Source organism: Balaenoptera borealis (assembly GCF_965194805.1).
Source record: "Balaenoptera borealis genome assembly, chromosome: 1".
In the NCBI taxonomy this organism is placed as follows: Eukaryota; Metazoa; Chordata; class Mammalia; order Artiodactyla; family Balaenopteridae; genus Balaenoptera; species Balaenoptera borealis.
In genome coordinates this window covers 186,222,576-186,234,688 of record NC_138860.1, presented here as the reverse complement: position 1 = coordinate 186,234,688, position 12,113 = coordinate 186,222,576, and the positions used below count along the sequence as shown (strand labels likewise).

At 47.8% G+C, this 12,113-nt stretch overlaps 1 protein-coding gene across 8 annotated transcripts in view; it reads left to right on the top strand.

Annotated features, from left to right (window-relative positions):
• PEX14 (peroxisomal biogenesis factor 14) overlaps nucleotides 1–12,113 on the top strand; it is a 141,483-nt gene that overhangs the window by 46,243 nt on the left and 83,127 nt on the right. For 7 of the 8 annotated variants that reach the window (XM_082353002.1, XM_082353001.1, XM_082353005.1 and 4 more), the window contains one exon: nucleotides 5,469–5,553. In XM_082353002.1, coding sequence (XP_082209128.1) covers nucleotides 5,469–5,553 — 85 coding nt within the window. Of the gene's footprint in view, nucleotides 1–4,870; nucleotides 4,950–5,468; nucleotides 5,554–12,113 lie in introns of those variants that run through there. The other variant, XM_082353004.1, reaches the window with a different exon arrangement.

Sequence of the window (12,113 nt, the reverse complement as noted above, 5' to 3'; positions counted from 1 at the left end):
TCTGAGAGCAGCTTTCTGCCAGACTCCCTTTCTCCCTTGGAGATTTCAAATGCAGCAGTCTCTGTATTCTGTTTATTGCTTCCTCTTCTTCTTCCCTTTTTTTCTTTTCATTTTGGCGGCTAGGGGCAGCTCTCCTTGACTGCAGCTCTCCTGCCACACTTAGAAGGATGATTCTGACATTTCTTTTGCATACTCAGAGGTTTTCTCTTATTCTCCGTTAGGATCTGACACCTTTTGGATGTACTCATGCAGCATCTTGGAATGTGGCTTGGGGATGCCGCTGCTTCAGGCGGTTGCCCTCCCCAGCCTGTTCCCTACCTAGAAAGAGGGCAGGTAGAAGTGAGAGACCACGGTGAGCCTGGCTGGGACTGTCAGCCGCAGATAAGAAAGAGTTCTGGATGCAGAAAACCAGAATTATGTTGTCCTAGGACCCTGGATCCGAGAGTACTTTGCCTGGAGTCTCAAGGAACACGGCCTCTTTAGTGAGATATATAGCTTCATAATTAGCCCGTTGCATTTTTTCACGAGTGCTAGCATCAGCGTTCTACGATGTGTTTCTCTGATTAACAGCTGCTTTGCAACTATTTCCTTGTGCCACCGATGACCATATTTGTCAGGGAACTCCTGACAGAGTACTGATTTCTTACTAAAACGCAGCATTTCTGTTTGAAGAGGGTTCTCTCGTTCTAGGCACTGCCCGGCTTTTATAGTCAGTCCTTGTTAAACCTCAAGTTGGCTTTGGTCTAACGCTTGTTAACAGGATTCTGGGTATCTATCTACTTCAGAGTACGAGCGTAGGAACCTTTCACGGGCAATTTAATCTTCTCAGACGCGCACGTGTGGCGCTGCAGTGTTGGAATGGGGTTTTGGGCCCGCATGTTGGTCATTTTCTTTTGCCCTCTAGTTGTGATCTGTCTGGGTTAAAAAGGACTTGGCTTTGGTTGTTAGTGTCATTAATTTTTGAATATTTTTAATATTTTAAAATGGCTAACGAATGCTCACATTTTTAGGAGATAGATGTGTACGTAGCACTCAGGAGCGCCGGAACTGGTGACATTCCAAATATGTGTCACTGGAGACGGTGCATCAGGCTTACGTGTCAGGTGCAAAGTGCCAAGGCTCCCTCCAACCTCAGGTTCGTTATTAGGCAAGCTCGGTTCTCCTGTCCCCCTTGTGCAGAAAATACAGTGTGCCTTCTGGAGATTACAGTGTGCAGGTCTTTTGTAGGAGAGTGGAAAACACCTAGGAAGCATCTCTTCAGCGAGGACTGTCAGGAACCTCGCTTCTTCTCACCAGGGATTACTTACCCTACACAACGCATTTAACAGCACATAGTTCATCGTAGATAGCCCCTGAGTATCCTGTATTCCATTGATTTATACAGTTACAAATCCTGGTCTCTCAAAACACAGATCTCTCTCAATTGGCCAATCATCTTGGATCCAAAGGTGTTTTTCAATCTGAAGTCCCCTCCTTTTTTCTTGGGTTACTGGCAGTCACTCCAGTGTAACCACTGCAAAGGCAAGGATTTACTCCTCTTTGCACCTTGATTTTATCTCTAGCTTTAAGTGATGAACAGTGAAAATTAACAAATTTCCCTAAAATTGCGGAGTTGATGGTGACAGGGTTGTTTTATTTTGCTTTTTGAGGGAGGGAGGCGGAACAGAGGGTCACAGGAATAGGGGTGATGAGAAACTTTGCTTCTGTTTTCTTCTGAGTTCGTCATCTTTATTTTTATGAAACCAGCTACTGGTAATTCACCGTGCACTCATTAAGAACTCCCTTAGTGCAAGAGAAGGGGAAAGGAAGGCCAATTCCATATTTATCACGGACTCAACAGCAAGTGGCTTCAACAACGGCATCAGGTGCTTTGCACCAGAATTTTCCCTGGCTTGCTGCACTCCCACAATGTGTGCAATAAAGTTCCCGCCTCCGTTTTACATCTTCGACATTGAGGCGGAAGATTTGGCCTGAATTTGTGTAATTTAGTTGGGCACAAATATAACCCATGAATAGTCACATTCATCTCCTAATTAGAAAATCAAACGATAATACAGGACAGGCAGCAGGCACCCCATCATTTCACCCAACAAAAGCGTGTTGTGTGTATCGGACCTCTGCAGAGGGAAGAGTCAGTTGAATCGCTTCATGAAGTTAATGAAAAGTGTCCAACAATAGTCGAGTGAAAGATGCAAACGGAGGGCACTGTCAGTTATCTGGAGTGTTCAGATCGTTGCAGTATGGGGAAAGGTTTTGGGAAATCTTCTACCGTCTATGTGCGAATCATAGGGCTTGTAAAATTCTACACTGGATGGGCCCTTTTCCGCCCTATTGAAGTGGCAGGTCCTTACAAGGAGAGAGGAGAAGAGTAAAGAGTAGCTGAAGAAATAATCAGCGGAAGGAGAGGGGTTTTCATATCTGGGTATCTTTCTTATAAAGCACATTATGTTGAGGCTGTTAGTTTGGATGCTTCATATTTTTGCATCTGGCATAGTGATATCGGTGCTGTTAATATGTGATTTGCCTGTCGCCTGCTTTTTCAGGCGAAGATCAAGAGGAACGTAAACAAGCCCCAAATATACTTTATGTAGGTGTTCGGCAGTATTATTTTATATGGCTTGAAATTAGTGAATGGAAACTTTAAAAGAAATTGTTCATATTTTTGCAAGTTTGAAGTGTGCCGGGACTTTGTCAAATTCCCGTTAAAATAAATACGTCAATTTCACCTCCCTTCCAAATTCATTTATCTTGCTTTTTTAAAAGGTGTTTTCTACTTTACCTGATGTTTAAATTGGATTCACTCGTTTATGCTGTTCTTTGCTCTATCCCCCACGTTTTTCTTAAATGAATTACTAATGACAGAGCACTCCATCATTCCCTCTCTACAGCCACTTTAAGGAAAGCATGGTGATCTAAACCTTTTAACCTATTAAAGATGATTTTTCCCAATTGAATCAGACCCACCACAGGTGTAATAACTAATCATTTAAACTACACCTGCTATTATGTATTTTTAAGCCATTATGCGTGTTGGATAGATGATAATTCATGTTTATTGCATTGTCCGATGGATCCGTTTTGCCTACACTAGGCTGATTAATGTATTTAAAGAAATAAGAGATGCAATTTTTAAAAAAAATTGATGGAATGCGCCAAGCACTGCATTGAGTGCACCATTAAACCCATCAGAACTTTGCTCTCTGACCAGAAATGCATATACCAAGGACTGTATTAAAAAAGCAAGGTGAAACCTGTGCATTTTAGTGGCGGGATTCTGTTATCTTTCTCTGTCATGGAAAATTTTGGAAGGAGGAAGGAAAGGTTTACGCTTCTACCGGTGAATGTCAGGAGCTGTGCTGTCAGCATCTCTGGCTTAAGACCTGCTTGTCCACAGTTCCTCTGACACCTGGGACACGTACCAGGGCGTGTGGAGCCTGCCGCACGATGCAAATGCCGTCATTGTCTTGTGCATCGGAGGTGTATTTTTTCTCCAGGTGAAGAACGATTAACCCCGAGGCATCTGAGCTGTGCAGATTGGCCTTGACCCCGTGGGGCCTGGGTGGTGTAACTGTGGCTAGGCCTCTCCTCCTCTTGTTTTTCTCCTTCGCCACTTCCCCTCCGCTCTTATCCCCTTTCCGTTTTCTTTTGCCTTCCTTTCTGTTCCATCTCCTCTGCGCGTCCATCTGCCTTCTTCTTCTCCTCCGCCTCTCCCGTTCCCTCCTTCGCCCCACTCCCTTTCCTTTTTCTCTCTTCTTTCTTTCCCAGTTCCCATCTCTTCGTTAGAACACATCTGTTTTGTTGATGTTTGTCAGATTTTTCTTGATTTCGGTGCAACCTGAGGAGATCTGGCCGAGGGGCTCGGGGGTGCGTATATAGTTTTGGGGTTCTAAAATCTTGAACATCGATTTTTCTCTAGTCCAGAACTGGTTGGTTGTCACTGCAGTTCATGATGGTGGGTAATACACTCACAGTGTTGGACAGATTCTAACCAGTCTCAAGGAGCACTCGTGTGTCTTATCACTGACAGGCCCAAATCTGCCAGTCTGGGTACCTGAGTCCGTCCTTGAGGGAGAGGGTCTGAGGCAAGCCTCCCATGGAGGGATCCCAGGGAAAGTATATAAGGGAATTGCCCCGAAGTTTTTTTTTCCTTCTGCTTTATCCTGTCTTTTGTTACCAGAGAGGTCTGTCTGGTCTCAAGATGAAATTCATATAAAATATGAAGAGGAGATTTGTGACTTGTGTTCCGTTTATAGTCACGGTACTTTCTGTTTGAATCTCTGTTCAACTGCTGCCCTTAGTTTGAGGGATCTTAGGAAACTTCCTTATATTTGGTCCCTTAGAAATTTTTTCTTTCAACAACTTATGAGTGAGCTGCAGGGCCTGTTGACTTTACCTGTACCTTGAGACTACATCATTCTTTTGGTTTTGATGAGATAAATAATGCCAGTCATTTACAACGGCCCCTTTCCTATCGGGGGCAGATTGGCATTTCCCACCCGTTGGACTTAGTGTCCAGGGTGGAGAGCAGACAGGCGGCGTGCAAGCACACGCTTCGTGTGTGCTGAGTGGTGTGAAGGTTAATACCATCAACAGTTTTCCTTCCATCCCCTACGTGGCTCATTCGTAGGTAGGAAGATTTCATTAAATAATAGCATTACCAGAGGTAGGCAGATAATCTGTCGGTCTGCCAGCTTGTAGCCATGAAACCCCAAACTTTGTCCTTTGAGGGCTCTTCAGAATTCAGCTCCATTGCATAAGAGGGACCAGTGTGAGTGGCTCTGTGTGTTGTGTCTTACAGAAGCCTTCCCAGCCAGGGTACGCTCAGCGCTTTGCCAGTCTCTGTCTCTACAGCATGGTCTCTTCCTTTCAGACGCTAGCAGCGTAGCTGGGGAAGCAGCCTGGACATAAGAAGACAACGCAACTGTGTCTTCAGTTACATGGTGCATACTGTAAGCACTGAAGAATTTAAGAGAGTGGGGAGACCAGAGGTGGCTTGCTTATTTAGGGAAGGCTTCGAGGAGTGACCACAGCCTGTGGAAGGGCTGTGCTGCTGCCGCCGTGTGTGTGATGTTTACACAGGTAGAGGCAGGAAAGGGAGGCCTTCGAGAAAAAGGGCACGGTGTGGGCACAGGTGTAGTGACGTGCGTAAGCATGGTCAGGGGAGGGCTGCCTGCGGAGGAGTGTGAAGAATCAGCTCGAACAGGGAGAACGGGAAAAGATTACTGCGGCTCTTAACAGCTAGGCCGAGGGGACTAGATTTGATAGAACCAGTTACAGGAAGCCGATGAAGGTAGGGAACCAACATAGTCTTTTATTTAAGCAGATTTTAAATGTGAGAAATAAGTGGTTAATTTGACCACAGTATTGTGCTTATTTCTATGGACCTGGGATAAACTTGTAGGATTTTTAATCTTGAAATGCAGACTACTGACGTTTACTTTTCTTCTCTGTTTTATCTCCCCTACCAGATTGCCACGGCAGTGAAGTTTCTACAGAATTCTCGGGTCCGCCATAGCCCACTTGCAACCAGGAGAGCATTCCTTAAGAAGAAAGGTACAGGTTCCCCGTGGCCTTGCACAGTGGCCTGCACAGAGGGGCTGGGGGCAGGGCGGATGGAAGCCACAGTATTGATGAATGATCTCCTATAGCTGTCCCACTGTTGAACGGGTGGGGGTGAGGGGAGCCCCCCGGTGGGGATGCAGCTTCTTTCCTTACAGTAGAGCAGAGGTGATAGGATTCAAATAATTGTGAGCACCAGACATAGGCCAACAACTTAGCCCAGGACAGCCCGGCACAGGCAGCGTCCAGCAGCAGAAGGGGCCCATGGATAAGCCTGGGGAGGACTCCTGCTTTCTGGTCTGTTGTTCTGATAGTGAATGACTGACTGGCTTTAGGTTAGGAGTCAGCTGCTTCAGTAAAGAATGAGGAAGAAAGAAATGAAGGACGAGGGAGATGAGATGACTACACAAGGTCAGGTTAAGGTCAAGCTTGGGGTCAGTCTGATGTACGGATTGAAGTGGTAAATTACTGGTTTTATGGTATTTCTGTAAGCAGGGATTAAATGGATCTTGACAAATTCAATATTGTCCGAAGCAGACAGAATCTATTTTGGTTTTATTGAAATTTAGGACATGTTTCTTTTTTTGCGAAATATAAAAAAAACCCCAAATCAAACAAAAAAAGAAATCTGACTTTTCATTCTTTGAACGTTTAATTTTCTGGAAAGCTAGGAAGTTGTTTAAAGGCCCTTAAACACCATGAGGGAGGGAAGTGAGTTTTCTCCGCCTCTACTGAACAAAACTCTTTTTCCTTAAGGAACTAGAATGTCGGCCTCCAAATTCTGGGTTTTGAGCTTTAAGTCATTAGTGGCTGGAATAGAAGACAGTGTGGTTTGGTGGTATTTCTTAGGTCTGCTCCACGGTATCCCACTGAAGTGATGCCGCAGAACCCGGTCCCAGGGCTGCGCTGGCAGGGTTTGGGCAGAATCAGCCCAAGCATTTCATTCACAGGCAGCTGTTTAGAGGCAGCCTCAAGGCCGGTCCCTGTGACTGAGCTGATGATGAGGGGCGCTGGGCCCTTCGTGGCGGCGTGTTGCTTGCCCCCATCAGTAGGAGATTATTAAAATTTGGAGTGCGTTGGCCGGCCCCCTCCACTCTGCAGCCATCATGCCGTAAAAGAGTTTTTCCTTGAAATATGTGTACCTATGGGGAGTAATTAATCATAAAAGCTTAGGGATTTCAGCTCTCTCATCAAAGCATTGAAGCTGGGGAAAGCTGAGCCTAAAAGCTGTGCTGATTACCCCGGGTAACCTGAGACAAAATCTATGGTTGCCGAGAGATCCTTCGCCCCAGTATATTGTGCAATATTATAACTGCCTGATCTTCTCTTCCACTGACAATGACCAGTTATTCCTCATTTTCTCTCAAACGCAGCTGGGTTAGAATTTCATTTGCAGAAGGTATTTAGAGCAATTTAGAGACAAATGTCTCTGGTGTTTGCTCGGCACTTCCCCACTGCAGGCTTTGCTGAGCAGTTTGAGTATCAGGAGCTCCATCTAATCTGTTTAATTTTAATAAATCCCTGACTGGGAGAGGGAGAGAAAAAAAGAAAGAGAGAGAAACTCTGGGCCAAATAATACTTCTTTTGACTTAGTTGGCTAATAATTACTGTAGAAACTGTTCTGTACAGTTATTATTTGTTGCTCCTTAAAAAAAAAAAAAACAAAAAAACAGCAATCAATTAATTAATTCAACTAAGAGTGTTTACGCTGCACTGAGAACGGAACAGACAAGATCCCTGCCCTCTCAGAGCTTCAGTTCTACCAGGGGAAGGCAGACGCAGCCAGTGCTGTGTGGGAATGGGTTGCACTTCTCAGTGGGGTGATTAGAAGGTGTCCCTCGGGGAGGGTGACATGGGAGCGAAGACCTGAAGGAGATGGGTATCTGTTGGTACAGAGCGGGCAGAATTCCTTCCCGACCCTTAATGTGGTCTAGAGTTTTTAGAATTTTAGGCAGCAGGAAACTGGAGAGACATCCTACCTTTCTTCTTCTAAAGAGAGTTTACCCCACACTCAAACCTGGAGTCACTGGACTTAATCACCCATCTCCATTATCCTCTAAAACGCTGCTTCAGTCAGTAATCATCTGCTTCCGAGTTGCATCCCAATAGGGTAAGTTCTAGCAGGACCTTTCCTGGGCAGAGAATTCCAAGGTTTGATCGGCATCTGGGGAAGAAGAGCCCTCTGTGGATTTAAACTTCACTTTTCACACTTCCGGCAGTTCCTGGGGTCAGGCATACACCATCCCGGAGCTTGGCACCATTGCTGATGGGTTGAGGGAGGAGGGGCCGTTGTGAAGGAGCACGTCTGCCCCGTCCCTGACAGCAGTTGGGAAGGAAAGGGAGTTGGCTCACTGGTCTTTGGGGGTATGGAGCGTGTCTTGAGGGGAGGGACCAAGGTCCTGGCATCCTCCGGTCCCGTCTCCCCACAGGACCCGTTGCAGTGGTGGGTTGGAGCGCTGCCTTCGGGTGAGCTCACAGCTACTGTAGTCTCGGCTTTTCCTAGCAAATGTCACTTCGGGGAATTGCATTGGAGCACTGTCTTGAATTATAATCTCGACTTTCTTTCTTTCTTTTTTTTTAATAAACATCTCTTTCCTGAAAAGGCAAATCCAATTTTGTTTTTCTTTTAATATTATTTAATATTTAATATAGAAATTGAGGCCCCTGTAGTGCATGTCAGTTCAGTGGAAAAGGAGGGTTACTTTAGGCGCATCAGCTGAGTTTGTTTTATTGTGAAGCCGCAGCCCCGAGCAGGGGCCTCGTCCCCTCTGTTACTGACAGGTTAAATGTGAGCCCTCTGAGTTTGGGGCTGGGGAGGCCAGGGGCAGTGGATGGGATAGGGATGGAAGAGCATTGGTTTGCAAGGGTCTTTTGTGTTCGTGTTTTTTTGTTTTTGTTTCTTCGAGATCTCTTTTGGATGCTTTAAAGTCTGAACATGGAGTCATTAATGAGAAACATGACGTTATTAGAATCATTTATCATTTTCTTTGAAGCTTCTACTGCCAGTTTGTGTAATTTACAACATTTCTTTCTTTTATCGGGAATTTTTTGGATGCAAGAGCAAAGCAGCTGTTCACCTTCAGAGTATTAGAATAAGTGTTTTTGTTTTCCTTCCAGCCGCTTGATTCTGCAGATGACATCAACTGCAGAGTCAACCACACATGAAGATCATTGGCCTGTGTGTGGGGTGTAAGCCCTCATAGAACTGGTCTATATATAGAAGCAGTTCTTGCCAGGCAGGGATCACATCTGGGGCTTTAAGCAGGCTGCGATCCAGGAGGTTGGAGTAACTTAAAAACAGCAGTAGGGTCAGTCCTGAAAGCTAGAGGCTTGGACATTGTTGTCAGTAGGCTTATGTTGACTTGACACCCTGTCCGACCACAAAATGCAGGAGGCAGTCTGCTTGCAGACACGTTTGGCAGGCTGGGTATAAGGTGGGTAGAAATGATGCCTGTTCGTGTCGGGTAAAGAGGTAGATGAGGTGGGGAGAAGACAGAGCCGTCTGTTAGCCCCCTGTAATACATCTGTTGCCAAACAGGATTCTAGAAAAAAGCTGAGCATCATCTGCTTTTTTGTGTAATTCTGCATGGTAGGGCCTGGGTGGTGCTGGCTCACCCTTTGGCTTATTGTGTCCTTCTCAATGTATAAGTAAAGGGCTGTATTCTCCCTCATCTAGTAAGTATTCCGGGGTGGAGGGAGGGTGAAGGAAAACAAAACAAATAAAACACACCACCATGCTTTCTTATTCTAAAAGGTGAAACAAGATCTTATCTTTCTTCTGTTCCTGGAAGCGGAACCCCCGTAGCAAAACTGCCTCCTTGCTGGAAATGAGCTTGAGGAAGAAACCTGATGGTCTTCACCTTGGTAGTGGGGTAGAGGTGAAGGGCTTCTGTCACTGGAGTATTTTAAGGGGGAGTGAATTCTTACACAGATTTCAATTTAACTCTCTTTTATTACTTTTCTTTTTTATCATTTACGTCCATTTCATGAGGTAGTTTGCATGTCCTTGAATGGAATCTCGTTACCATGAAAGCTTTTTTAGCATTGATTTCATAACAGTCTTAATTTAATAGCTCCATCATTACTGAGTAGCTCTGGGAGTGGGGCCTTGGCTTTCCAGGTCACTGACCTTTTAATTACAAACCTTGTTCTGATGGCCAGGTTATCGACTGGACAGCTCCCAGCTTGTGCCCCCAGGATGAAAACGAAAATAACTGTGTTTCCTCCCCCATCTCCAGGAAAAAAAATTGTAACCTCGTGTGTTTCTAAAATTAATTTTCTCCTTCAGCTTTGCTTTATAATTAATTCTTTAATGTGTCTTAGTAAAGCCAGAGTATTTTTATAACGCTGTTTTTTCTAGACCTTGGGTCCAGCGGATAGCGGGGAGGGGGCGGGGAAGGGGGACGAAGAGCTTGCCAGCCACCACCCCATGCTTGATCGGGCCGTTTCCTCGTCCTCGGAAACTCCTGCGGCTGAGCTGGAAAGAACAGTGTTGGCTCTGTGAGGGGCTGTGGGGCCCTTCTGATTCTTTGTTAAAGAGATGTGGATTGTGGCATCAAGATGTGGATTCACTCCTGTATTTGCGGGAGTAATTGAGCCTTGTGTATCATGGACATTTTAAAGAGACGTTCCCGTTCTGAGAAGAGAACAGGGTTGGATGAGTTTTCTTACTGTGTCTTAGCTCTCTGCTAGTTTTGGGTGACTGGAGGGAACTGGGACCCTCCACGCGGGGTTTCTGCTCAGTTAGGAGCTTGGGTCGATCTAGGTTCTCTCTCACTGATGATGAAGAGGGAGAGAAAAAGGGAAGGACTGTGGCCTGTAAGTAGGATGACCATCGGTTCTGGTTTACCCAGGACTGTTCTGGTTTTAACACTGGAATTCCTACGTCCTGGGCAGCCCCTCAGGTCATACAAGCCTTACTCAGGAGTGAGCGCTACCGAGAGAGACAAAGCAGGTGTTTTTGGAAGCCGGGGGAAGAAGTCCACTAGCAGTTGGTCTCTGCGAGTTCAGCCTGCTGTCGAGTGGCATCTTCCTCAAACGTTGCCCGCTCGCACTCGCCCGGCCCGGCCGTGCCCTGACGTGGGTCCAGTGCAGAGGGTCTCTGACGGGGGGGCCGTGCCCTGACGTGGGTCCAGTGCAGAGGGTCTCTGACGGGGGGGCCGTGCCCTGACGTGGGTCCAGTGCAGAGGGTCTCTGACGGGGGGGGCCGTGCCCTGACGTGGGTCCAGTGCAGAGGGTCTCTGACGGGGGGGCCGTGCCCTGACGTGGGTCCAGTGCAGAGGGTCTCTGACGGGGGGGGCCGTGCCCTGACGTGGGTCCAGTGCAGAGGGTCTCTGGCGGGGGGGCCGTGCCCTGACGTGGGTCCAGTGCAGAGGGTCTCTGACGGGGGGGCCGTGCCCTGACGTGGGTCCAGTGCAGAGGGTCTCTGGCGGGGGGGCCGTGCCCTGACGTGGGTCCAGTGCAGAGGGTCTCTGGCGGGGGGGCCGTGCCCTGACGTGGGTCCAGTGCAGAGGGTCTCTGACGGGGGGGCCGTGCCCTGACGTGGGTCCAGTGCAGAGGGTCTCTGACGGGGGGGCCGTGCCCTGACGTGGGTCCAGTGCAGAGGGTCTCTGACGGGGGGGCCGTGCCCTGACGTGGGTCCAGTGCAGAGGGTCTCTGGCGGGGGGGCCGTGCCCTGACGTGGGTCCTGTGCAGAGGGTCTCTGGCGGGGGGGCCGTGCCCTGACGTGGGTCCTGTGCAGAGGGTCTCTGGCGGGGGGGCCGTGCCCTGACGTGGGTCCAGTGCAGAGGGTCTCTGGCGGGGGGGCCGTGCCCTGACGTGGGTCCAGTGCAGAGGGTCTCTGGCGGGGGGGCCGTGCCCTGACGTGGGTCCAGTGCAGAGGGTCTCTGGCGGGGGGGCCGTGCCCTGACGTGGGTCCAGTGCAGAGGGTCTCTGGCGGGGGCCCGTGCCCTGCAGGCGAGGGAGGGCTGCCGGAGCCGGCGCAGACAGGGCTGTGTGTGGCAGCCGCACGCGTTCCCGAGGATGATTGAGCATCTCCATCCATCTGTTGTGAACGGAAGTCTTCCTTCCCTGCCAGTCTTGCATCTGCATATCCGTCACCTGCTGTTCTGGACCAGCCTATTCATCACACTGACTGGTGTTCCCCCCATCAATTTTCCTGCTCCCCTTGTTATCCAAACTTGTCTTAACTCCACAGATTTTTCTCAGCATCCAGGATGAGAGCTAGAGCAGCCAGACTAGCTGAACATCGTGGCTTCCCCATTCGGAGGGGGAGCTGGTAGCACTTGCCTCCTGCCGGACGGCTGAGTCAAGTGGGTTTCTACACTTCACCCTGCGATGAGGGGACAGTGGCACTGAGGAGATTGGAGGGGGAACCAGCTCTTTTAGATTTACTGAGTTGTTTTGAGATTTTCTCTGAAAATGAAGAATGACTCTTCCTTGCTTAACTTTTGTGCCTGGAACAATATTACAAAGAAAAGCAAAGCGACACCGTCATGTACAGTAGTATCATTTTTAAAGGTTTTTTTTTTTTTGAAAAAGTAAGATATGTACAT